Below are 25477 nucleotides of genomic sequence, written 5' to 3' on the forward strand. Positions count from 1 at the left end.
AGTTTGTGATATTGTAAGATCCCTCACTGTAGTCTCAAGAATTTGTTGGGGCTTTAACTGGATTTGGCTGTGGAGAACAAAGACAGATGTCATCCCCCACTTTGTGAGTTGCCAATTGATTGTAAATCTCCCTTGGGTTTCTAGAAAGGCGCTATATAAGTGTAATGATATATGCATTCATTCATTTATTATCTGTAACCGCTTATCCAGTTCAGGGTCGCGGTGGGTCCAGAGCCTACCTGGAATCATTGGGTGCAAGGGAATGCACGCTGGAGGGGGCGCCAGTCCTGTACACAGGGCTGTAATGATAAATAAATCAATAAAATATAAAATAATACTTATTTTTTTGTGTCAGAATTTGAACCTCTGTGAGAAAACAGATTCATTTTGGTAGTGAAAGGTCAAGGTTTGAGCCACCAGGCTGAGAAAAGTGATGTTCAAGGCAGTTTTAGCTTAGCAGAACTAGTCAGTCATGGGCATCATAGCTACCTCCAGCTGGCAAAGTTCAAGAACTCTGAGCCAAGCAGATAGCTGAGAATGACAGCTGTGGACCCAGTGGCAGAGTGAGATACGTGGGCACAAGCAACAGCAGCGGTTCCAATGGCATGGTGAGCCGTGGCAACAGAGAATGAAATGCATAAGGGCAGCCACAAACTCTAAGCCCAGTCACAAGCTGAGAGCAGCACTCATAAGCATGGAGGTGTCCACAGGCCAGCAATGGAGGGCAGTGTGATAGATGTGGCATACCACCAGGGAAGGCCTGTCTTCTTTGTTGTGACGACAGCACCATGTTCGTGGTATACCAAGGTTGCATCCACCAGTGAAAAAACACAGCAGCTTAAGGATGCTAAAGGTTTCAATCCAACAGTGGTTTGGCTGTGCTCCAGTCCCACTGGCAGTGAGACGACAGCCGAAGAAACCAGCAACATAAAAAAGGCGAGTGGCTGGGAGCATTAGCCACTGAGCTGGATATAATGATGAAGCAGTTCTACCCCTGCTTTGAAGACCATGTGTAGGGTGAGCTGCCAGTGGCAGTGACTCCTTCAGTGTCATGTATTGTTGATGTGGCTGGGGACCCTGGAAAAAGTGATGGTTGAGTTCATCCTGAACATAAACCACGGCAGCATTCCCGGGTAGTGTTGCTGTCACACAGCTCGAGGTTCTTAGGCAAACCTTGCCTGTGATTGTGATGAGTTTGGTGTGTTCTCCCTGTGTTTGCCTGGGTTTCCTCCGGGTTCTCTGGTTTCCTCCCACAGTCCAAACCCCTGTTGGTAGGGGGATTAGCCATAGGTATTAATGTGTGATATGTCATGAAGGGCTGCCATCCTGTTCAGGGTATGTCCCTGCTTTGGCGCTCCCCCCCGATCACAAGAAGAAAGCAGACCAAGATTGGTCCACTAAGGAGAAAGTTGGAGGTGATTTGATGTTTTGCACAGCATTTTCTCGGAAGGCCACTGATGTGTGTTCTCCCTGTGTCTGCGTAGGTTTCCTCTGGGTGCTCTGGTTTCCTCCCACGGTCCAAAAACACATGTTGGTAGGTGGATTGGTGACTCAAAATTGTCCGTAGGTATCAGTGAGTGTGTCTCGCCCTGTGAAGGACTGGTGCCCCCTCCAAGGTGACTGCATTGCGCCCGATGATTCCGCATAGGCTCCAGACCCATCACGACCCTGAACTGTATAAGCAGTTATAGACAATCAATGAATGAATGTGTCAGCATTTTCAGTGTAATCATTTTATATCAGGCCTACAGACTATTGTATTTCTCACAGTTGTTAATGATATTTGTTTTAGTTTATTGTCCATAATTAAAGTTTCTTTGCATTTAAAATCTGTTTTTTTTTGTGTGCTGACCTTTTTAAACCAGTGGGCTGATATATACATATACACACACTTACGGTCTGGAATGATTCCAGGTAGGCTACAACCCTGAACAGGATGAAGTTGCTGCAGAAAATTAGTGAATCAACCAATAGATTAATTAATGATCTTCTTTCATCAGGTTTTGGTCATGGGTTCTGGCATGACACACTAGTGTCCAGTTTCAACACAGGCCTCCCATTGGGATGATAACAATGACTCATATATATTAATTTTAAATAAAGTTTATTATTTGGATTTATATAATGGGAATGATGAGTGCACTGAAAGTAAAAAGAGAGCAAAATTCATTCTGACCACACTCAGCGATATCATTCCCTTTCCTTTACTCCTCTTGGTTTGTTTTCTTAAACCCAAATCCAGAGGGGATATCATTTTTTTTTTACAGAAGACATCATTTTGACAACACAGAAGCTGTTATATAATTCACCATTAAAGTATTAGATTCAGCTGCATTTTAAAAAAAAGCATCTATTAGAGTCTAATTAGGTGAGCTGTTTTGTTTTGAATAATCATGAAAAATTACATAACCAGCAAGGCAATTGAGACGATTGTTTGCTTGGAGTCAGATGGGATATATCACAGCGTTCTGTTGTTAGCATGTTGCTAACTCTTTATGTTTCAGGGTCATCTATGATTTGAAACAAGTGCTGACTCCTTCCCTGGAGCTATCTGTCTGCCTTGGATTTAAAATACGCCAGTGACGTAATATTTGTGAGAGAATGGGACTGGAGGCTGTTAGCTGTAGAATAGAGCTAAACTGTGCCGTTGAATTTCTGTCATGCTAGTCAGGGCAATGCTCATAAATGGAAGTTCTGAGGTTTCTCCCCAGCTTCACTTTATCTAAAAACATAAACATGCAGGATTTTTTTGGCAGAGAGTACGGTATGCCTGCCAGGCCACTGTACACCTCACATGAGAGTGAGTAAGAGAAGTTCAAAACAGAATGCAGCAGAAGCTAAAATGCTATTATTGTGCTTCATTCAAATCTGGTTTCAATGTAAGGAAGTGGAAAATATTTTCATCTTAGCTTGCTAATAGAACATTTGAGAGACAAAATCCTTTTGTGTATCTGTGTGAGTGTCCGTGTGAGAAAAAAATGAATGAAAAGACATATCACTTTTTTTTATATCACTTTTCTCTAGAAGTTAGTAGATTCAGCTGAATTACTAACCGACCAGCCTGTGAGGGAAAATGAAGAATTCCAAAATTCCTCTCCTCAAAAATGCATTGATTTATTTACACACCCACATCAAAGAACTTGTCTTTTGCTAGATCTCTCGGTAATGCTAATAAAGGCCATGGAGACAGATGGATTATACTGAGCCCAGTGTTTTGTAATGAGCAGCTTTAGGTTCATGAATATTTCACTGGTTTGCAGAATGGAAATGAGTTCTCAGTAAATGATATTGTTAACAATAATGGTGGGAGTTGAGTTAGCCAATGCTCCAGAGATACTAATGAGCAGGAAAATATTGAAAAGGAAGGTTGTTGTTGTTTAGCATAGCCTGGTTTAATAATATGGTTGAATAAGTGTAGCTGTCTTGAATTGAGTGATTTCCAAAAAAAAGTTGGGAGAGTGTGAAAAATAAAAACAAAATGCAATAATTTAATACCAACAACTAGTTCAGAAAAGGTCAGGACAATTTTTCCAATGCGAGGACTGAGGAACTGAACAGACCAATTTCTGTAGTTTTGAAAGTGAAATGTTTCCCATTTTTGCTTGTTATAAGTTTTCAGCTGCTCAACGTCTTTGGGTCTCCTTTATAGTGTTTTTCATTTCATAATGCACCAACTGTTTTGAGTGGGTGACAGGTCTGGACTAGTTTAGCACCCGGACTCTTTCACAAGGAGACATGCTGTTGTAATCCATACAGAATGCGATTTGGCTTTGTCTTACTGTAATAAACAAGATAGTTTCCCTGAAAACGATGTTGTCTGAATGGGAGCATGTTTCTCCAAAACCTGTATAAATCATTCGTCGTTAACGGTGCCTTCACAGACGTGCAAGACACCCATGCTATGTTTATGTAAATGCACCACACCATCTCAGATCCTGGCTTTTAAACTGTGTGTTTAATAATGATCCATCTCCTCTTTACCCCCAGAGGACACGGCATCCATAAATGCCAAAAAATAATAATAATAATAATACTTACAATTTTGATTTGTTAGACCATAGGACACTTTTCCACTTCACCTCAGTCCATCTTAAATTAGCTCAGGCCTAGAAAAAGTGGTGACGTTTCTGGATCCTGTTTAAACTTGGTAACTGCTTTGCATTTGTAAATCTTAATTTGTATCCGTGCCCCAACAGCAAACTGTTTTTCACAGACAGTGGTTTGGGAAGTGTTTGTGAGCCCGTTCATTGATTTCCACTACAGAAACATGTCTGTTTTTAATTCAGTGCAACCTGAGGGTCCAAAGACCACAGCAAGCCAATAATGGAGATTATGTAAGTACTTTACTATTTTAACATTGATTTGCTGTATTATTTCCCATGCAGTATTTCAGTGTTGAAACCTGCCCCTCTTTACTTCTGAAAGACCCAATCCTGTCACTGACCTGTTGCATGAATTTTACCAGGCAGCAAATTCAAAATGAGCATATATTTTTTAGAAGAATATAAATTCTCTCTTTAAATTATGCAATGTTGTCTTTATGCTGTTTTCATTTAAATGTAGCCTTTGCATATTACTCTTTTTCTTGTATTTATTTTTTGCACAGCATCCCACCTTTTCTAGAAATAGTGTTTGGTGAAATGTAGCAAATGGCTTTTCAGTTCATTTGAGTTTATTTGCAACAAGGTCAGCAGATAACGTGTGGCTACCGTTAAAATGCCTGCTAATTGAGGAACAGTTCAAATTTTTTTCATGTAGTTTCTTGTGATGAAATTGTGAAATGTTCCATATTTTGAAACATCTGCTTCTGAAGTAATTTTGGGGTAATTTATTTTTGCAATTATTTTTGGATTATCACAAAAACCAACATATTAATTTATGCCCAGCAGTCTTAGCCTGCACATGAAGTACAGTAGTACGGTTTATTATTGGTTTTATTAGAGGATTAAAGCAAGCAAGCTTAAGGCAAAAATCAAATTTAATATTAAGCATTCACTTGCCAAACATGGATTTGTTAGTGTACATTACTTTGATAAAGCCTGCTTGCTGACCGTTGCTGTACTCTGCACATCTGCCTGAACACCACAACCCAGAAGAATCATCAAAGGGTTCACTCTGCTCAAATTTGCATTTTTCAACTCTCAGCATTGTAATTATTACCCTGGAAGATGCTGCATTCATCAGTGTGTCACTTCAAAGAAGTGCATTTCCATGACAAATCTCAGCTGTGTGCTCTATGGCAGGTTGAGTGAGTAAACAGAGCCTTTTGACCAAACTGAGGGAGTGCACTACTGTGTTGGTGTGGCTGTATTAAGTAAGATTAATACATTTTTGTGATGTATTTGGGATGTATCTTGACTAACAGAGTATGTTGGTGGTAGCCTGCATCTACAGGCCCTTTAGTGGCCACTGTGCTAGTGGAATGGTATTGGATTTGAATATCTTTTCATTGCTATAATAAAGTATGTTTATCTGTAATGCTGTTATCATATTAACTAGGACAGTGTTGGCTCTGTGCGTGAAATGTTGTGGCTCTGTTTGGAGCTACTAGCAAGTAGTGAGAGGTGAAAAATAAAGTATAAGAAGTGCACACTGTAAAATATAAAATTCTGATTTTGCTGTTGCTGCAAACGTTCTAATTAGCACTTTTTCTAATAATAAAATCCTGAATAACTAGTTAATAATAACTAGAGCCTACCTGGAATCATTGGGCACAAGGTGGGAATACACCCTGGAGGGGGCGCCAGTCCTTCACAGGGCAACACAGACACACACACACACATTCACCCACACCTACACCTACGGACACTTTTGAGTCACCAATCCACCGTGTGTTTTTGGACTGTGGGAGGAAACCGCAGCACCCGGAGGAAACCCACGCTGACACAGGGAGAACACACCAACTCCTCACAGACAGTCACCCGGAGCAGGAATCGAACTCACAACCTCCAGGTCCCTGGAGCTGTGTGACTGCGACACTACCTGCTGCGCCACCTAGCTCCTATTTTTGTTGAAATAAATACACATTTGACCACTCAATGATGTTGATTGTCTAATTCATAAACTTTGTGCGACATTTACTTATCAGTGCCTCATTTACATATCATTAATTTGAACCCATTCTCTAAATTATGCAGATGATTAGGTAGTGAACCAATGGAAAGAAGGAATTCTTAGGGTCTTAAGCCAATTCTTTTTCGTGTTGCAGGCATCAGTGTCACTAATTGTTTATAGTTAAATAATACACACTAACTGATTAAGTAAAAACGTTGGAATCCTATTCCTTGTATTTTGTGTGTTAAAGGAATGTCTACGATTGTTGGAATGGCTGTTGTTGTTTTTTTTTTCATTAAAAAACTCCACATCTTTTAAGGCACAATGGTATGTTTGAAGTGGCGAACGACTGTTATTTGTACGAGGCTTAAGATGAATTAGTCTGTAAGGTTTTATTTACTCTTGGAATTACCACAGAAACTCAACTGGAGCAGTTTAGATTTGTAGCACTTGTGTGGTCTGTGTTTATTTTCTGCCGCTAAAATAATCAAATATTACCCACATATAGAGCAAGAATAAGACAATATTCTCATATCAGTTTATGCTTTAATATGTGCCGGGAGATACATTGTTTTTTTACTCATTTACATATGCAGGGGCAGACAGGAGAGGAGCAAATGGCAAGGAAATCTTTAGAATTTTATAAAAATTATTTTTTGATTCAAATAGTGAACGTCACCTTTAAATAAATGATCAAGAGATTTAACATTTTTTTTTATTCATTCATTATCTGTAAGTGCTTATCCAATTCAGGGTCACGGTGGGTCCAGAGCCTACCTGAAATCATTGGGCGCAAGGCAGGAATACACCCTGGAGGGGGCACCAGTCCTTCACAGGGCAACACACACACACACTTTTGAGTCGCCAATCCACCTGCAACGTGTGTTTTTTGACTGTGGGAGGAGACCGGAGCACCAGGAGGAAACCCACGCGGACACAGGGAGAACACACCAACTCCTCACAGACAGTCACCCGGAGCGGGAATCGAACCCACAACCTCCAGGCCCCTGGAGCTGTGTGACTGCGACACTACCTGCTGCACCACCGTGCCGCAATTTTTTTTTTATAATTTACAAAAAACCTGTTTTTCCAGTAATAGGGTTTGTTTTTAAACAAATTATTGCAGCGTAACAGATGCTTTTACTGCACTAGATGTGTTTTTGTTGGTTGGTATTAGCGCATGAAGTAAAAGTACATTATAATAGGGCTTTTTACAAAAAACATGGAGTAGGTTTTGCATATTTACTACATCCACTTATCTACTGGTTTACGATGTGCAAAATGATCAATGTTTTCACACAGTTAAATTACTTTGCTTAAATATACATGCTCTCTGGAGTAAGTGTCTAGCTGGAGTAAGTGTAACCTATTGCTTTAACGTTGTGTCAGTGTAGCAGGGATCCAGCGAGTGGGATATTCTTACTGGTTGTTTTGTTGAGGTCATAGCTACGAAAGCTGCTAAACTGTGGACCTACAGGCTCACTGGACATTCTTAGTGCAGCAATGGAGAGCACAAAGCCTTGGTATTTCCCTCTCATTGCAACACTTTCTTACCATAAACAACCATTTCTCACACTTTAACACGTCCTGTGCAAAACCACACACACAACACAACGCCTCGAGTCATCACTCCGCAGGGACGTGTGACATAACTATTTCTCACACACTCTGACGTCTCCCTCTTTGGTTCCCTGCTGTGAGCAGGTGTGTGTGTATATATATGTGTGTGTAGTTGGGCAAGCAGCCCTCTGTACACACAGCTTCTACAGCTCTATAATCACCTCTGAGCCCACGGGCCAGAGCCTAGTTACAAAACCAGTGGAGTCCTGCCACTTCCAGAACCCTCCCTCCCTGCCACAAGACCCCCGGCTTGTTCCCAGCACTGGCTTTCTGTCCGCGGATCCACAGTGGCCCCATGTATATTTTATAATATATAATCAGATTTCTTAGTATTTAAAGTCTGCTCTTTGCTCACATTACAGCTTCCATTCTTTCCAACACACTTGCTTCATGTCCTTCAAAGAAAATTGCATGGATATTTTAGTAGTCTTTGAAATACAACCATACTGAAGCTGACTGAAACAGAATCTTGAGTCATTCGTGAATGTAAATCTCATTATAATTTTTTATTTGTCCCAGTTTATTTATTAATTTACTCCCCTAGTTGTCTCCAATTCTATTCGTCCCTGAATCTCCCCTGATCGCACACAGTGCTATCAGCCTCAGGTTTGAGGAGGCAAACCCATGTTTCCTCTGAGACATGTAAGGACAGTACACCTCTTACTTTACAAACTGCTACTGACGCAACACAACTGAGCAGTTCAGCATGTCATTGGAAGACACATTGGTCTCACACACAGAGAGTGAGACCAATTGTACTATCTAGGCTTCAGATGGCTGAGGAACCACCTGGATTCAAATCTGCTTTGACCACTGCGCCACTTGGAAACCTCCCCCAGCAGAAGCTATATCTTTACTTTCCTAGAATGTTCTATGAAACAGCTTTGGTGCAGGTGTCAATATCAAATTAACAATAAAACAAAAATAAATCATGTAGATGTAGAATTGTATGGCAAAATGTGGGCTACTCTAGTCCTCATACTACATATTGATTCTCTACGTTTCTTTACAGAGAAAATACTTATTTCTACTTAGTTGCTTAATTTAAGGTATTTGAAAAAAGAAAGGACTATGATTGGGTGCCCACTTTTGACTTGTACTGTGTAAAAGCCTGTGATGATGTTTGGACTGAGTGATGAAAGAGAGCAGGCTTTGTGGAAATGCTCCACTTCCTCTGGGGCTGTTTGTTGGATACGCAGTGATTTATTCCACATTTTATTAAAACTTGGCTAAACTGAATTACAGGGATGTGATGCGTCACTCGGATCTGTGCAATAACCCGCTTTGTCTTCATTGACAAAACTGAAGCCTACTTAACCGCATTATCTGGAGAAGAGCAGCATTATTACGACTCTGATGGATGAGCATCGGTCCGGCTCCTGCCACGCTGACCCTGGGCTCAGGCCTTCGAGGCCACCCACAGTTCATGACACTCATAACTCCGGTTAAGTGGCTTAAACTGGGTCATGGCCGATGCTGGAAGCTTTGAGGCGCGCTGTAGCATGCGGTGAGCAGGAAAAAGGACAGCTGGCATTGAGTCTGCTCCAGACTGGGCACTGTCCGTGTTGCTGAATGAGAGCCTAATCCTCGGGGTATGAGGTATTTGATTGGCCACTGTAAGAGCCGGCAGGTATCCATAACAAACTTGCACAGCATTGCTTAACTTTGGTAACCAACTTACCCTCTCTGAGAGGCTGGGAGAGTTAGTCCGGTGAAACTTTGAAAAAATGCCCTGAAAGCTGAAAAGTCTGTTATTTCTTGAGGAATGTTGTTGTTCTTGAAGTTTTGGATCATTTGCTGATGCATTATTGGCACATACTAACTGCCTCTACCCTGTGTAGATTTTAACCTAGATCATGAAGATTTTCTGTGAGAATTCCATGGCAGCTAATGAGGTCTTTAGGATGGAGCTCCATGAGTAGATCCATAAGAAATGTAGCTAAAATTGTAGCGCTATGATGTGAGAAAATTCTGTCACAGAACAATCTTTCTATATAAAAACCCAGTATATATTGGTCATTGACTTGGTAATGATGAGCATAACTCCGTGGACGATTCTGTATGAGGATTTGCTGCTGGACGTGTTCTGGCTGCGCTGCGATGCTCTGAACTCTGCTGGCTGACAGCTATTATTTTTGGACAAGCCATTTTATAAAGATCAATGTTTCGCTGGAAGGTCACTTCTCTCTCTAGACACCGTGCCTCGGTTCTGCTCAAGGATGATGTATAGCAGTGAGCCCAGAAGGAGGCGGGGCTTCTTGTAAAATATCTCTCTGGTCAATTAGGAGACGAGGCAAAAGGACGGAGGACAGGTCAAAGAACAGGGAGGAAGAAACTATCATTGTTATGCTACACGGTAAAACTTTATCTTGGCAAATTAACTAATCTAACATCTAGTTTCGAATAATTGATATCTTGGTCAAATTTAACCCTGCAGGTGACTGTCTGTAAGGAGTGTGGTGTGTTCTCTCTGTGTCTGCGTGGGTTTCCTCCGGGTGACTGTCTGTGAGGAGTTTGGTGTGTTCTCTCCGTGTCTGTGTGGGTTTCCTCCGGGTGATTGTCTGTAAGGAGTGTGGTGTGTTGCCCTGTGTCTGCGTGGGTTTCCTCCGGGTGACTGTCTGTGAGGAGTTTGGTGTGTTCTCTCTGTGTCTGCTTGGGTTTTCCTCCGTGTACTCCGATTTCCTCCCACAGTCCAAAAACACAGTGTGTGTGTTGCCCTGTGAAGGACTGGCGCCCCCTCCAGGGTGTGTTCCCACCTTGCGCTCAGTGACTCTGGGTAGGCTCCGTACCCACCGCGACCCTGAGTTGGATACATGGTTTCAGACAATGAATGAATGATACTTTATAAGAATAAAAACACATTTTACTAGTTTTTATACATTTTTGAAGTAATTTTCTTATCATATTGGCAGATCATTTTAAGATATATGACACTATAGTGAGATATTTCCACTTGATAAATGATTTTAGTGTAGCAAATATCCCAAGAGCACACAACCAGGCCACTGGCATGAATTGGCTTCCATTGCGTCACCCAAGTGGATGCTACACACTTGTGGTGGTGAGATGACTCCTTAATGTTTCAAAAAATGTAAAGTGCTGTGGGTGTCTAGAAAAGTGCTATGTAAGTGTAAGATTACAAAAACAAATGGAAATGTCACCACTTGCATTACGTTTAGGCTGTGTGAACTGTGTTCATCTTCACCAAAGTGTTGCTGAGTGGCAGAGAAGAATGCTGAGTGGCAGAGAATGATCTTCTCTTGGACTTGCTGTAGGCCAAACTATATCCTGTTTCTAGTGGTGTATCCAACTGCTCCTCACTGGCCAAGTTTACAGCCTTTGGGTTTGGGTTAGCTTTTGCTTTAGCCTTTGGGCTAAGAATGCAGTAACATACTGCTGGCCTGGGGCTACAGTCCTGGATGTACTGAAAAATCTCCCAGACATTTTGAGCCAGCACCCATTAGTCAAGAACATGATTGTCCACATGGGCATAAACACTATCCCCTGTTGAGAATCAGAAATTCTGAAGTTCGGTTTTTACTTGTCTGATCAGCATTCTTAGAAGCAGTGGAAAGCTGTGATGCAAAAGGCATATATTTCCCACAATTGGCTTCAGGGTTGAATGGTGTAGCAGATTTCTGAGCCTTTACAACTGGCTGCAGGCATATCTCAGAGGCTAAAATCTATTTTTATTAATCCGTTCATTCATTCTGAAACCGCTTAACCAGTCCAGGGTCGCGGTGGGTCTGGAGCCAACCCGGATTCAATGGGCGCAAGGTGGGAACTCTATTTTTATTGACAATTTTAAATTATTCTGGCATTAGCCATGGTGTCTGGGGCCTTGTATGATATATGCAAGCATTTTCCACGGCATTCAAGTTACATCACTCGACTGACTGGCAGCATGCACATTTTGCCTTTTTCTACTTACCCTAAAACTGTCTTAATTACAGATGTAGTTAGTGCCCACTGAAGTGGAGGTGACTCGAACCCTACCATGCTGTGCTCTAGAGTCAATTAGAATATTTTCATCATTATTTGATCTCATCTTATAAAGATTAGGGCAGGTGTTCTAACCTCAAGGAGATCTGCCAACACTCTGAAGTTGTTACCAGTTACTCTTCAAAAACAGGAGAAAGAAGTAATTCAATATGCTGCTATAATTGGATCATCTTAATCAAAGAAACACTTTCTTTTAAAAAGCTTCGCCCCTGACACTGGATATATTATGCTTGACTGAGACCTGACCACACAAGAGAGACTACCTTATGATGAATGAATTCTCTCCTGTGACTGTTATGGGAATTGTTTAGACAAATTAATAAAGCCATTGTGTTGTCTGGACCATCTCCAACTCAGAGAAGAATATTCCCATCGACATATTTGAATAGATATACCGTATTATGGCCTGGAAAGCCCATAAGCCGAGGGTCGCAAGGTGTTACGTAAAATTGAGGAAGATTTTTAGTAGTTCATCAGTGGGCTTATAAAGAACATATGCATAATTAATTTAGATAATTAAAAGAATAATATTCTGTGCTAATTCAGAGTAATATAAATAATCAAAGGCAACTATTCGTATTTAGTACTTTACTCATTCCATGTCAGATTGGTATACCCCTCATAGTTGATGGTTGATGTAACCGTTTATCCAGTTCAGGGTGGGTCCGGAGCCTACCCGGAATCACTGGGCACAAGGCAGGAACACACCCTGGAGGGAGCTCCAGTCTTTCACAGGGCAATTGATGTCATTTATTTAGGTCTAATAGGTACATAAATAGGTCTCTGACATCAGTTGTCTGAGACACTACCTGCTGTACCACCGTGCTGCCCTTCCTTTTAAATTAAATGTAATTAAACCTCTGATTATCCTCACAATTATTTATCAATCTGCAGGTCCATCTCCACTGATAGCCTTTTAATTTATATTTATTTTTGATATTTTTAATATGGTGTCTGGAGATTCTGGTTCACTTCAGTGGTAACTACCTCCTAAAAAATCTCTCTAAACGTGTCAGTGTTTAATCAATTACTGATGTCTTCCTCAGGTTCAGTCAAAGGTGCACTATCAAAGACTGAAGGCAATGAGAGCCAGGAGCATTAAGACATTTTAGCGGTATCAGCTCTTACTCAGGGAGAGCACACTGGGAATGGTTACACAGATACCAGTCAGGCAGAGTAAAGGGAGAAGTGTAACAGAGGAGCCAGTGAAGGACACTGAGGAGAGAAGTGCACAGAAAGAGCCAGGAGATGAAATGTATTCCATTAGATTGGTTAGCTTCCTATTTTACTGTTCACAGGGACCGTGTAAGGCTGGGTGGACAATTTTGGCTTATTAATTTAGGTGTCCCCCAAGGCTTAGTACTGGGTCATGCCTTTATCTTTATTTGTATGCTGCCTTTGAGACTTACTTTTCACAAACGTAATATCTAATTTAATTTTGATGCTGATGACACGTAAGATTGTTTTCAGACCCCGCTAAACACACAGCTGGCCTTATTCCATGCAACAGGAAACCTGGACCAAATACAGCAATTTCTTATAATTGAAGAGCACTAAATTTGAGGTGATTATTATAGGCACTTCAAGCCAGATTCAAAAATCCAAAACTGACAATATCACTGTTAATTTTCACCTTATATCTGTGTCATCTTGGCGAGGACTCTTGATGTTAGAACGGACCCAACTGACTGATTTACTTCTATTTATAGAACGTTTATCACTTACAAATTATTGCGAGACTGACGAGCTCATTGACTCTACACGAGGCTGAGAAGTAGATTCTCGCATTTGTGACCGTGAAATGGAGCTTCTAAGTCTAATGTAGCTTAACAGTGATAGAAACATATGGTTACTACTGGCTACGTTCTGCAAACTACATGCCCAAGTCATCACACACTTGCCTGAAACCGTGTTCAGTTGTTCAATAATCTTGATTTTTGCCACTGTATAAAATACAGTTATTTATAACAAGCAGAGACCTTTAGACATCGGGTTCCTTTCTCCACAACTAGAAGGAATGAGCTGTCAGGAGTCTACTTCCATAAAGTCTAACATTTCTCATCAAAACACTGAATAATATTGTTTACGTCATAACCACTGATTTACACAGATTTGTTTTGTTTTGTAAATTTTTTGGAATTTCCCTTCATTTAATAGTAGCAATGCTCTCATGGGGAATGTTAAGTTTAGTGCATAGGATAAAGTTGGATGCTTTGTAGTGTCCTGATCGGAGAAGCTGTCTTTTCAACTGTTTTAAGATGAATCCTCTTTTTTATTGTATTATGCATGACTCGACACAAGAGTTGCATTTCTGCTGATTATAAACGCATCATTGGATTATAGTGTTTTATTTAAATGCAGCCGTTGTTGTTGGGAAGCACGATCAACAATGTTGTTGCCCTGTAGTATAAAAATGCATCTTTAATGTTAGAAAAAGGATGTTTTTTCCTGTCTGTCCTTTCTCTGAGCTTGGGGGGGATTAAAGTCTAGGTTTTAGCTCAGGGCTCAGTGCGAAGGGCATATTTTTGCAGAATCAGAGTGACTGGGATATTCTCTGAGAGAATGGGTTATGAATCCTGCTCTGAGAGGATTAGAACTCACTGCATGAGTGTGAAAAATAGCAAAAAGTTGAAGGTTTAATGTGTCTATGAGAAGTCTAATCAGAACTGTGAGCATTAGCTCAGAGCCAGTGTGGCAGCAAAGATCATCTCCTATAGAAAACTGAATTGGCCGTGAGCTCTGATTTACTTATTTTATTTATTTATTTATGCTCATATGCACAATCAAGACCCTATTATCTCTCACTATCCTCTTATGATAATTGCTACTGATCTTGAATCAGCCCTCTTGCCCTTGATGCTAATCCTCATTATAATAAGCTAAAGATACATTCCTGTCCAGGATCAACTCTTAATGGAGGAAAGTGCTGCTCTTTGGATTGGATTGCTGGCCCAGGTTTCAAATAATAGCAAATGTAGGAAATGTATTTTAAATTTATAGTGCACTATAAATCTATAATCATAATAGGTATCTGTAGTTTGGTAGCCATAATACATACAAAAAATCTAATATGCAAGCATCTGTAAACTTTGTTTCCGAAATAGTTGATTTTTTTTTATAAAATACACTAAAAGCAAAAATCTCTGATTTTTTTATTTTCTTGAAACATTATTAAGTAATTGACAAATGTTCAAAGAATACAATTCCTGTGTTTTAACTAGGGTGACCAGACGTCCTCTTTTACCCGGACATTTCCTCTTTTTTAGACTTAAAAAAATGTCCGGGCGGAATTTCACAAACGTCCGGGATTTTGTTTTTCTAGAACTTACATAAAACTTCGAGAAGTTTCGTTCACAAACTAGTCCTGCCCTCCCCTACTCCGATTGGTTCACTTGAGTGAGAAGGGGGCGTGGTGAAGTAGCCTAAAATCTTCTGATTGGACGGTCTGACTGTAGAGCTACCGTTATTGGTCGATAATCTTATCTGTAAACATTTAATTAGTCAGTCTGCACGTCAGTAGTCGTCGCCCCCGAAACGTGTCCTCTTTTTCACCTCAGATCTGGTCACCCTAGTTTTAACTGACCAACGTGTATTTTGTTAATTAAAGTTTGATGCCTGCTACATCCCAGTACTCAAATTTCGGACAGAGAAAAAAGAGTATAAAACCAATAGAATAGTCAATGTACAATGTTCAGTTTTGGCACAGATCCATCATGGCTCACCACTTAGTGTCAATCTTTGTGAAAGAAATGTCTAATATTCCAAAAAGAACCTTTCCCAAAGAAGATTTTAATAAATTTAGTTTTTTTTTCCCCATTGTGAGAACATTGTGAGATACAAAACAGCAACAATATTATTTAATAATCCGTTTTCAAATAATAACATATTATATTTGTTTATTATTTTTTTTTATGTGGTGTCTGGTGATTCAGATTAACTTCAGCGTGTGTTACTGTTTAATGAATGGTGATGTCCGACTCAGGTTCTGTCGAATAAAGCACTGTCAAAGTGTGAAGGCAGTGAGAGCCAGGAGCAGGAGGACGCATCTGGTGTTTCAGTTCCAGAAGTCAGGGAGTGTAAACTGAAAAGTCTGACAGAGATACCAGTCAGGCTGAGTAAAGAGAGAAGTGCAACAGATAAACAGTCAAGGAGACAGAGGAGAGAAGTGCACAAGAGACGGTAATCAGTGAATCTGAGAAGTGCAACAGAGAGGAGGCTGTGAGTGAGACTGAGCAGAGAAGTGCACAAAATGAGGCAGTAATTGAGATTGAAGAGAGAAGTATAACATAGGATCCAATCAGGGAGACTGAGGAGAGAAGCCCACAAGAGGAGGCAGTTGGGGAGATTGAGAAGAGAAATGCAGCATGGGAGCCAATCAGGGAGACTGTGGAGAGAAGTGCCACAGAGCTGGTTAAAGAAAAAGAACAAGGCAGCACATGGTCAGTGAAGAAAGAGACTGCTATATCCAACTTACACCAAATACATTTCAGTGGTTTCTTAGGTACCACTCTCAGTAAAATGCTATCAATAAAACCCCATTTTAGATGTGTTCTGTAGAAAGGATCAGTCATGTTGCATAGAAAAAGAGACAGACAGTGGGAGCTAGGCAGTTTTACATTGGCATCACTGTGATTGTAGTGGGCTGGTCCAGAGGGAAAGTCCAGGGCTTTATTTAGTTACCAGTTTGGCCCTGTCAGTATAAAGTGTTGCACAAGTTTGCTGTAGTGTTAGCTACAGGGAAAGTCAGGGAAATCTTCACATGTGCTTGACCTTAGTTAAATACATCGTATGAACACACATTGAGTTACAATTTCTTGATGAATGAACCATTAGAAATGCTCCAAAATGACTTGGAGTAAAATCTTTTTAAAAAGGCTTTCATTGAAAGTTAAGACGTTTTTTCCTTCTCCTGTAAAGTTATTATTTAGTTGACTATGTTTTTCATTGGACAGCGGCCATATATGAAATTAAAATGCCTCTTTGGCAAAAAGAGAGGCCTCTATCGTTATTTAGCATACACCAAACTATGCAGCTATTCACACTGAGGCATATCTCCGGGCCCTTAATGACTTCTTAAGTTAGTGGCATGCGTGCGGAGCTTTGGGCACCTCCAGGGAGGGATAAGCTCTATATAAAGCCTTGCCGCAGATGGTGCGCTTCAGTTCCTCCCTTCATTTACTGGATGCCACTGTCATCACCACAATGTTTTAATGAGCTCCAGTACAGTTAAGACCCCCTTTCACCAAGCTGTGGGTCTTTGAGGCATCTCTCTAGCCCCCTTTAGTGGTCACCTTGGCAACTGCAGGGTACATGTCTGTAAGGAGGAGCGTAATTGGCTGTAGGCTAACTCCAGGACCTCCCACACTTGAGCTCTCCATAGGCAGATGGCTTGGCCAGTTGTTGTACGCCAAAGGCCAAAACACAAATATCTGGCAACCCATATCTTGGAGTTATTTACTTCCATGGTAACACGTAGCTTTCCTGGGTTTAATTATAGTCTTCACTCCACATTTAAAATATAGTCCTACAACACTGTTTTTTACAGAATCATTTGCATAAATAGACACAAGCTGCATGACCAAGTGTCACTGATGTTAATTTGTGCTCATTAAGAACAAAACTAAAGTACGTGGACTGAACACTCATCAAGGAGTTCTTCAAGATTTGCCAGTGCCTTTTAGAAAGTTGATTGAAGATCTGTAAGCTTGAACTTACTCTGACATTCCTACATACCTCTTCATAAATCACAAAGCCCATGAGTAGCTCATGTAAAGAGTAATGATGAGATTTAATTTATACAATTTTTGACTTACGCTTGTAGTTCATTCATTCATTCATTTTCTGTAACTTCTTCAGTTCAGGGTCACGGTGGGTCTGGAGCCTACCCGGAATCACTGGGTGCAAGGTGGAGGGGGCACCACACACTCACACACACACTCACACATATGGACAATTTTGAGTTGCCTCACCATGGGAGGACACCTACGTGGACACATGGAGAACACACCAAACTCCTCACAGAGAGTCACTGTCAGAGGCTTGAACCCAAAACTCCAAGACCCTGGAGCTGTGTGACAGTACCACTACCTTAACAGTTTGACATGGTGGGAGGTATGCGACGATGTGCAGAACAGAGCAAGAGCCTCTCAGAGAACTGGTCCATATTGTTGCTATCAGACCAAGTAATTGTATCTTTGTATCTCCAAAAATATAACTAACATTATTAGAAAGCAGATTACAGGTTATTGTACAAAGATTTTATATAAAGTAGCCATTTTGTTCTACTGCTCATGACATTTTGACACAATGTAAAAGACAAATGACCTTTGAAAATGTTCCAACCACAATCATATGTCATTAATAAAGTAACATTGTTGATTTAATTAGTATCGGCTATGAATATTGTATCCTGCACATTACCATATACACTGAGTTTGTGTCATTTGCATTCATGTTCTTGCTCTGTTTCTGTTCTTTGTAGCTGAGGGTGGTATAACCAACAAGATCTAAGAATTGCCTTCCTCACACAGTCACACATTTTCCACAAACCATGTCAAACTGTTATGTAAGCTCAAATAACCCTGCTCATGTGGTGTGTATACACCTAAAACTAAAACCCATACACTGGACAAAGATATACTACTTGGCTAAAACCCAGACTAGCATCCTTGTTCATGACCGAATTTTGTCTGTGCTTCTGTACAAGTTTAGTGGCAGAATTCACATTAACATGTTTAGTTTAATATTAGATTAGTGTTGGTTCAACTCAACATGTATTTAGGCATAAACAATCTTAATTAGTGAGGCAAACTTTCATTCCTTGCTTACTTGCTAGCTTCTTAGCTAATCTCAGCCACCAGAAGTCTCAGTATATCTTGCCTGATTGGCTATTTTACTGATAAAGGATTTTACAAGTTTCAAGTCCTGCTGGAGTTTCTGCTCACTTCAATTAGACTGAAAATCCTTGTTCTCCCATCTGCAGTATTTTCTGCATGGGAGAGTGTTTTGTGAAGGGCTGCTGGTGTACTGTGTGTGGATGATAATGATGGGGCTGAGCTCCCTGCTGCTAGTCCTTCATCCACAGCTGATGAGTACTTCATCTAAAACAAATCTTTTGGGGTTCAGAAAGACTTATGCAAGCAGAATCTGAGGAGGCAGAAAGAAGAGATAGGGAAATGCTAACTGAGAGTACGTAGCTGATAAAGAACGAGGGCCCACCTGAATGTTAGAATCTTGTCATTTTATGATAAAACTCAGATCTACTAATGGTAAGGCTCTTAAAGGGAACGGATGATAAGCATTAGAAAAGCAACCATTTCCCCTCTTAAAACTGTGGCACAGTAGTCATGGGAGTGAGGTTTTCCATTTTAAAGATTATGAAGCTCATATACAGGGGTTGGACAATGAAACTGAAACACCTGTCATTTTAGTGTGGGAGGTTTCATGGCTAAATTGGAGCAGCCTTGTGGCCAATCTTCATTAACTGCACATTGCACCAGTAAGACCATGTGCATCCAATGGTTCAAACATTGTATCCTGAAGGCGGTGCCGTGTATCAGGACGACAATGCACCAATACACACAGCAAGATTGGTGAGAGATTGGTTTGATGAACATGAAAGTGAAGTTGAACATCTCCCATGGCCTGCACAGTCACCAGATCTAAATATTATTGAGTCACTTTGGGGTGTTTTGGAGGAGCGAGTCAGGAAACGTTTTCCTCCACCAGCATCACGTAGTGACCTGGCCACTATCCTGCAAGAAGAATGGCTTAAAATCCCTCTGACCACTGTGCAGGACTTGTATATGTCATTCCCAAGACGAACTGATGCTGTATTGGCCGCAAAAGGAGGCCCTACACCATACTAATAAATGATTGTGGTCTAAAACCAGGTGTTTCAGTTTCATTGTCCAACCCCTGTACCTATGATGTATCTTGAAGGTGGGACGAAAAAACTCATAGGCCCCATTGTAGATATGTAGCCCATTTAAAGTTTTTTTTTTACTTGTGTTCCTTTCCTAGTAATGTTTTCCCATTAGCCCACTACTAGGAAAACGGGCATGGCGTCTGTATACCTGTAGGATATTTGACTCCAGGGGACTTTGTGATGTTTCTCTACCATTCAGTTCTGTTTCATTGGTTTATCAATGACATCTTTGTTCTCCTTTTAGTGGAACGGGAAATAATTTGTTTAAGGATCTTCCGAGTTACGATGTGAAGTTGTATCAATGCAGAACCTCCTTCTATTTTTTACCATGGACCAAGATGCTGTGAGATGAAGTCCAGCAAGGTCAGAGGGACATGGCGTTTGTATGTTGGCTTTCCTGGCACCCTGGGGCCACTCTGTGAATGGAGCAGCAGCAGCAGCCGTTCAGCAGTGTTGGGGGGATTGATCTGGAGGTTAGGCAGCTGCTTGCTGAATGTTAACAAGGCTCTCAGCCCTCTTCGACGGTCCTGTGAGTCATCCGGATCGCAGAGCCGTAGCGCTCCAGCCTCATTGAGGCGGTGCTAGTTGTGTTTAGCATGCTAATAGAGGAGCTTTGTGAGTGCAGCGGAGGGGGCCTAAAAGAGAATACTGCTGATTTGGTGAATGAGGCCGTGATCGCAGCTGGGGACGGGTTCCTGATGATTCCATCGGCGTCACTGCTAATTCAGGCTTCCACATGAATGTCTTCGTGCCCATTCAAGGGGAAGTTAATGAATTACGGCTAGCTCAATGGCTCACGAGAGAGGAGCAGAGGAAGCAGGGTTGTGAACCTCGCTGATGCAAAAGCTATGAATGACATTCAGAAACACTGTAGGTCTGCAATGCTACTCTGAGGTTAAAGGCTCTTTGGGGAGGATGTGATGTAAGTATGAAAGTCTGGTGTATAAAAGGTGAAATGCTTCTATCTGTCAAAGGCCTTTGTGTGGCCTCAGTGCACTAACCTACTGTGCTTTTACTCAGCTCTGCAAGTGTGTCTTAGCACAGAGATTATCATCCTCTGACAGCGCAATACATCACTCGTCGACTGTGGGCCACTGTGATGCATCAAATGTGCTGTTATATGCAAATGAGATGCTAATAACTTACAAATTATTCGACTGTGTGTTATGACTTTCATAAGATGGTTTAGATGTTTCTAAAGAACTTTTGAGAACAGAATATACATTTAAAGGTACAGAGAAGCTAAAAGGTATAACAGCTTCACAAGTCCTGTTGTAACACTCACACTTCTCCAGAAATGTACCAATGCATCACGTCGACGCAGACCGCAACGATTGGGCAGAAGTCGGAAAGACATTGTTTATTCTTAACCGAAAAAGTACAGGAACATGAACTCCTCTTCTCCACACACAGAGACACAGACAGCAAGATCATAGCGAGAGATTTCCTCAGACATGGTGTGGGCTTCAATGATTAATAAAAATGTTAAACAAAGGAAAAATATGGAAAAAAATAATAATAATAAAAAAAAATTTCTGCAGGAAAAAAAAATAACTCAACGAGAAGCGGTACCACGCGGGAAAAACTGCTTTGTATTAGTTTCTTCCCTGGCACCTCGTGTAAACTCTGCTCTGTCTCAAACAACGACCTATTCCCTAAATAGTGCATTTTAAAGATTTCCCAGTAAACAAGGAAAGTCCCTGGGCGTTAAAAATAGGTCTAAAAGTAGTCTGTCCGTCAAGGACATATTTTAAACGTCAAGGGACGTCCAAAATCCATCTTAATAAGTTAGTTAAGTGGTGATCAATCGATAACGTCAGTGGACGTCCAAATGCATTTTATACAAGTAATTTATTTCGGGACCAATTAATAACGTCAATGGACGTCCAAAATACGTCTAATACGTCGTCTTTTCAATGTCTGTGTTTGGACGTCTTTTCATCTTTCATTTTCAACCTTAAGAGAATGTTGATTAGACAGCAGTCATTGCGTTATTTCAACGTTGAATCAACGGCTAAATGTTTACTGGGTTACAACAGTAATTCTACTACACCACTACATTGTGTACTACATAGTGTAGAGTCAAATGTTTGCGATTTAGCCCTAGTGGTGTGGCGGTGTAATTGCAGTGCGACGCAGACACCAACGTAGAAGTATAAACGCTCGCAATGGTGCAGAGCTCTTGCTTAAGCTCTGCTTAAAGTCAATGCAGAAGCATAAATCGGACTTAAGTCCCAATTAGATAAATATTACCTAAAGTTTTCGTTTTTGAGATATCACTGATTATGTTTAGGATTGTTTAGATCATGGGAAGAATAAAATTTAAACAGCTTCTTTTGAGACTTGTGAGAAGTGGGGAAAAAAATGGAAACTGAAATAAAGTTAATTATTTCATCAGAATTTTATAATGCCTTGTAAAAAATGCTACACTAATTCTTTTGGACCATCGGCTTTGATTACAGCACACATTCATCATGGCTTTTTGCCAACCTTATTCAACGTCATAACATTTATTTCCATTCAGAGTTGCATTAATTTTGAGCCAAGATCTAAATGAATCTCTGCAAAAAAGCATATTTACATTGTTTTTAACCCTATTGGTTATGTCTTTACCAGTGAGCTAACACATTGTAACACACTGTTCTCTGCTTCCTCCAGGGATATGATCTGACTGGAACCAGGAGCATGTTCTAAAGGGGTCTCTGCGCAGCAACAATGAAAAGCCTCGGGGCCAACCGAAGCCGCCATTTGTCTGACTCCTGTGGGCCTACAACGGTTCCCCAGGAGCCGATATGCCCCCTCACCCCGGACCCCCACACCACGTACCTTCTCAGCCCCACAATTAACCACTACGGCACCCTTGACCCCCACATGCAGCACTTCCCTCCAACCAGCCCTGTGCCGGTCAGCCCAATGGCTCTCCAACCAGACTGCCTGCTGCCCCTCAACAACCAGCTGACCGCCAGCAACACATTCCCTCGCTTCCAGTTCCCCACACAGGCTGAACACAGTGAATATGCACAGGTACAGCTCTACTGCTCTAAGTTTAACCCTTTAAAAAATAGCCTTAAAGTGGTAGGCTCAACATAGTCTTTGATTGTACCTGTGATTTAATACATTATTCAATAGAACTAAGAACCTGTGATATATTAATACTCTTGAAATGTATGGAAATGACTGGACTACAGTGTTTTCACAAGGGACAGAGGCTTGTTTACCACAGTGTTACATCACTCTACATTTCATGACACTTTTAAGTCATTAAGTAATTTTGTAGTTTTACAAGTGGATTTTTGGCCCATTCTTTCTTGGTTCAGGACTTCAGCTGCTGAGTAGCCCATGGTCACCGTTGCCTGATCCTTGTGTTCTCTGAAGCCTTGCTGTTTTAGCACATGCAAAATGAGCCCTGGCATTGCCTTGCTGAAGATATCTGTGCCATCTTGGCAGCATATGTCTCTCCAAAATCTTGATACACTCCGTGTTAATGGTACCTTCACGCATACACAAGTCACCCATGCCATGGGCACAGATGCACCCCAATACTACAACAGATGTAACAATCTGAATTATTCCCTTTTGTCTTTGGCACGTAGAGCCTGATGTCTGTTTTTCCCAAAATCAAGCTGAAATGTGGACTCATATGACCACACATTTCCACTGTTATTCAGACCATCTGAGATGAGCTCAGGCCCAGAGAACTTTGCGTAATAGCATATCTTTAGGTTGCATATCTTGAAGTAGTGGCAGACTGTGTTAAGAGACAGTATATTTCAGAAGCCTATAGGCCTTTATTATTTACAGTAACATGATAGTTTCTTATACAATGCAATCTGAGGGCTCAAAGGTCACATATATTCAGCACTGTTCTGGCGCTGCCCGAGTCAGGCTGAGATTTTATTGTCAAATGTTTGTTGTGTGTGTGTTATGTGTATACACTGCTGAGCTGTAACATTATGACCACTTCTTAATTTTCTGCAATCAGTGTCTTTTTTGTTCAGCTCCACTTTGTAGTTCTACAGTTACAGAGTGTATTCCAACTGTTCTGGATCTGTTTTTTGACAGTTGTTAGATAGTGAAGACCCTTGGTTGCTAGCGCTAGTTTGTGGGACCAAACGTGTCGTGAACTATTGACTACATTTGGAATAAAAACTGTAACACTATTTCTTTTAAAAATGTATTGAAGTTTATTAATTTTTAAAATTATTTCTACAATATTAAAAAAAAAATCATTCAAACATTGCTTCTCTCCAGGACCTTAAATACAGCAGTGTTTCCTGAACCAGTTCTCCAGGATCTTATATATACGATCCTCTTCCATCTGTCAGTACACCTGCCCAGGTTATCTGCACTTCATTACGTGGCTCAGGTGGGGCTGGCACTGGAAAGGAATAAAAACTGGCTCAGGAGAGGGTAAAACTGGGATTAATGTTGAATGCAATCAGATTAGGTTTGTGTTTCTGTGCTGTGTCCAGCAGCAAGGTTGCGTGCCTCAGACGGGCAGTCGACCAACTGCTCTCACCACTTCAATGTCCATGGGGATGGGCCTGGGTCTGGGGCTCAGTGCGCCCCCTATGATCAGCAGTGGAACAGCAACCATATCTTCAGCAGCAGCGGCCAAGATGAACCGTCTCCCAGCCACTCTCCTGGACCAGCTGGAGAGACACCTGCCCCTTCAGAGAGATGGCTTCAGCACACTGCAGTTCCACCGCCGCAGCCGCACCACCAAGCACGCTGTGAGGAAACATTTCAAACATTAATAGAAAATGTACTGTCAAAATGGTTTAACTTGGCTTTACTGTTTGTAAAACATTTTAATTAATATCTAAGCAAATAGCAAAGGTTGTGCATACTATAGAAAAAAGAGCCTTCTTTGACTCATTACTACATTGAGGCCCTCATTGTTACTAAATAGAAGCGATTTATAAAGTTATACCATCTTTGTGAAGAACCATTTAACCACCCACAGAACAACTTATGCATAGAGATTATAGTTTTTGTCAAGAAGAGAAATATGCAGATGGATGCAGGTTGAGGTATTTAATCAAAGACCAAATAATGAAGAATTAATGGAATGATATTATAAAGTGTACGTTATTGGTCAAAACCAAAGTACAACATTAATAATTGACTTAAAATGCAAAGTGACAATAAGTGACAACATTTAATACATAAAATACAAGAAAGTGAGAACAAGAGCAAAGAGAAATTAGGCAAGCCTAGTTTAGCCGGACCGCCATTAGCCATATAGCCATTATAACAGAGGTGTGTCTGGCATTTCAAAAACAGGAAAGCCCAAAATACATGCCCTTGTCACTGGAAAGTCTGGAGAAGCTTTGGTGCTTCCTATCAATGTCTTTGTTTACATGTGGTTTTTATTCTGTGATTGTGTTGTACAGAAAATATGGAGGGCAGGACTAATAAATGCAGAAATGAAAAAAGGAGCACAAAGATTTCTTCATAATTTATAACACTGTTGTTTCATCAGTGTTTTTATTTAAAAATAAATACTTGATGATCTACCACCAAAGAACAAAGAAGACCAAGAACATTTTGTTGATTTTAAATTTCCAATTACTTATTTATTCAATGAAACACATTAAAGCATGTGAAGTTTAAGGAGGCGGTGTGCCGCTGTATGGAGTTTTATAAACACACAAACTCCACAAAATGTCTCCCCACTTCCCTTTATAATATTTCAGCCAAAGATACACACTCGCATGAAATAAGACAAAATCAGCAGTCCTCCTCTCTCTCTGTGAGATATAATATGTGTGTAATGTTGCCGAGTTCCAAGCAGTCCTACTGAGCTTGTGAACTAACCAACACTGAGCAGAGTCTCTGGCCAATGAGCATTGTGTCGCGCCAAACACAGCC

General features: G+C 40.8%; 1 protein-coding gene across 1 annotated transcript in view; it reads left to right on the plus strand.

The window, feature by feature from the left end:
- The window catches only part of dlgap4a (discs, large (Drosophila) homolog-associated protein 4a), a 133922-nt gene that overhangs the window by 76791 nt on the left and 31654 nt on the right, over nt 1–25477 (plus strand). Inside the window, exons 2-3 of the mRNA XM_066671085.1 lie at nt 22262–22627; nt 24076–24336. Coding sequence (XP_066527182.1) covers nt 22319–22627; nt 24076–24336 — 570 coding nt within the window. The 5' untranslated portion in view covers nt 22262–22318. The remainder of the gene's footprint in view (nt 1–22261; nt 22628–24075; nt 24337–25477) is intronic.

The sequence above is a fragment of the Hoplias malabaricus genome, chromosome 5 (genome assembly GCF_029633855.1).
Source record: "Hoplias malabaricus isolate fHopMal1 chromosome 5, fHopMal1.hap1, whole genome shotgun sequence".
NCBI lineage: Eukaryota > Metazoa > Chordata > Actinopteri > Characiformes > Erythrinidae > Hoplias > Hoplias malabaricus.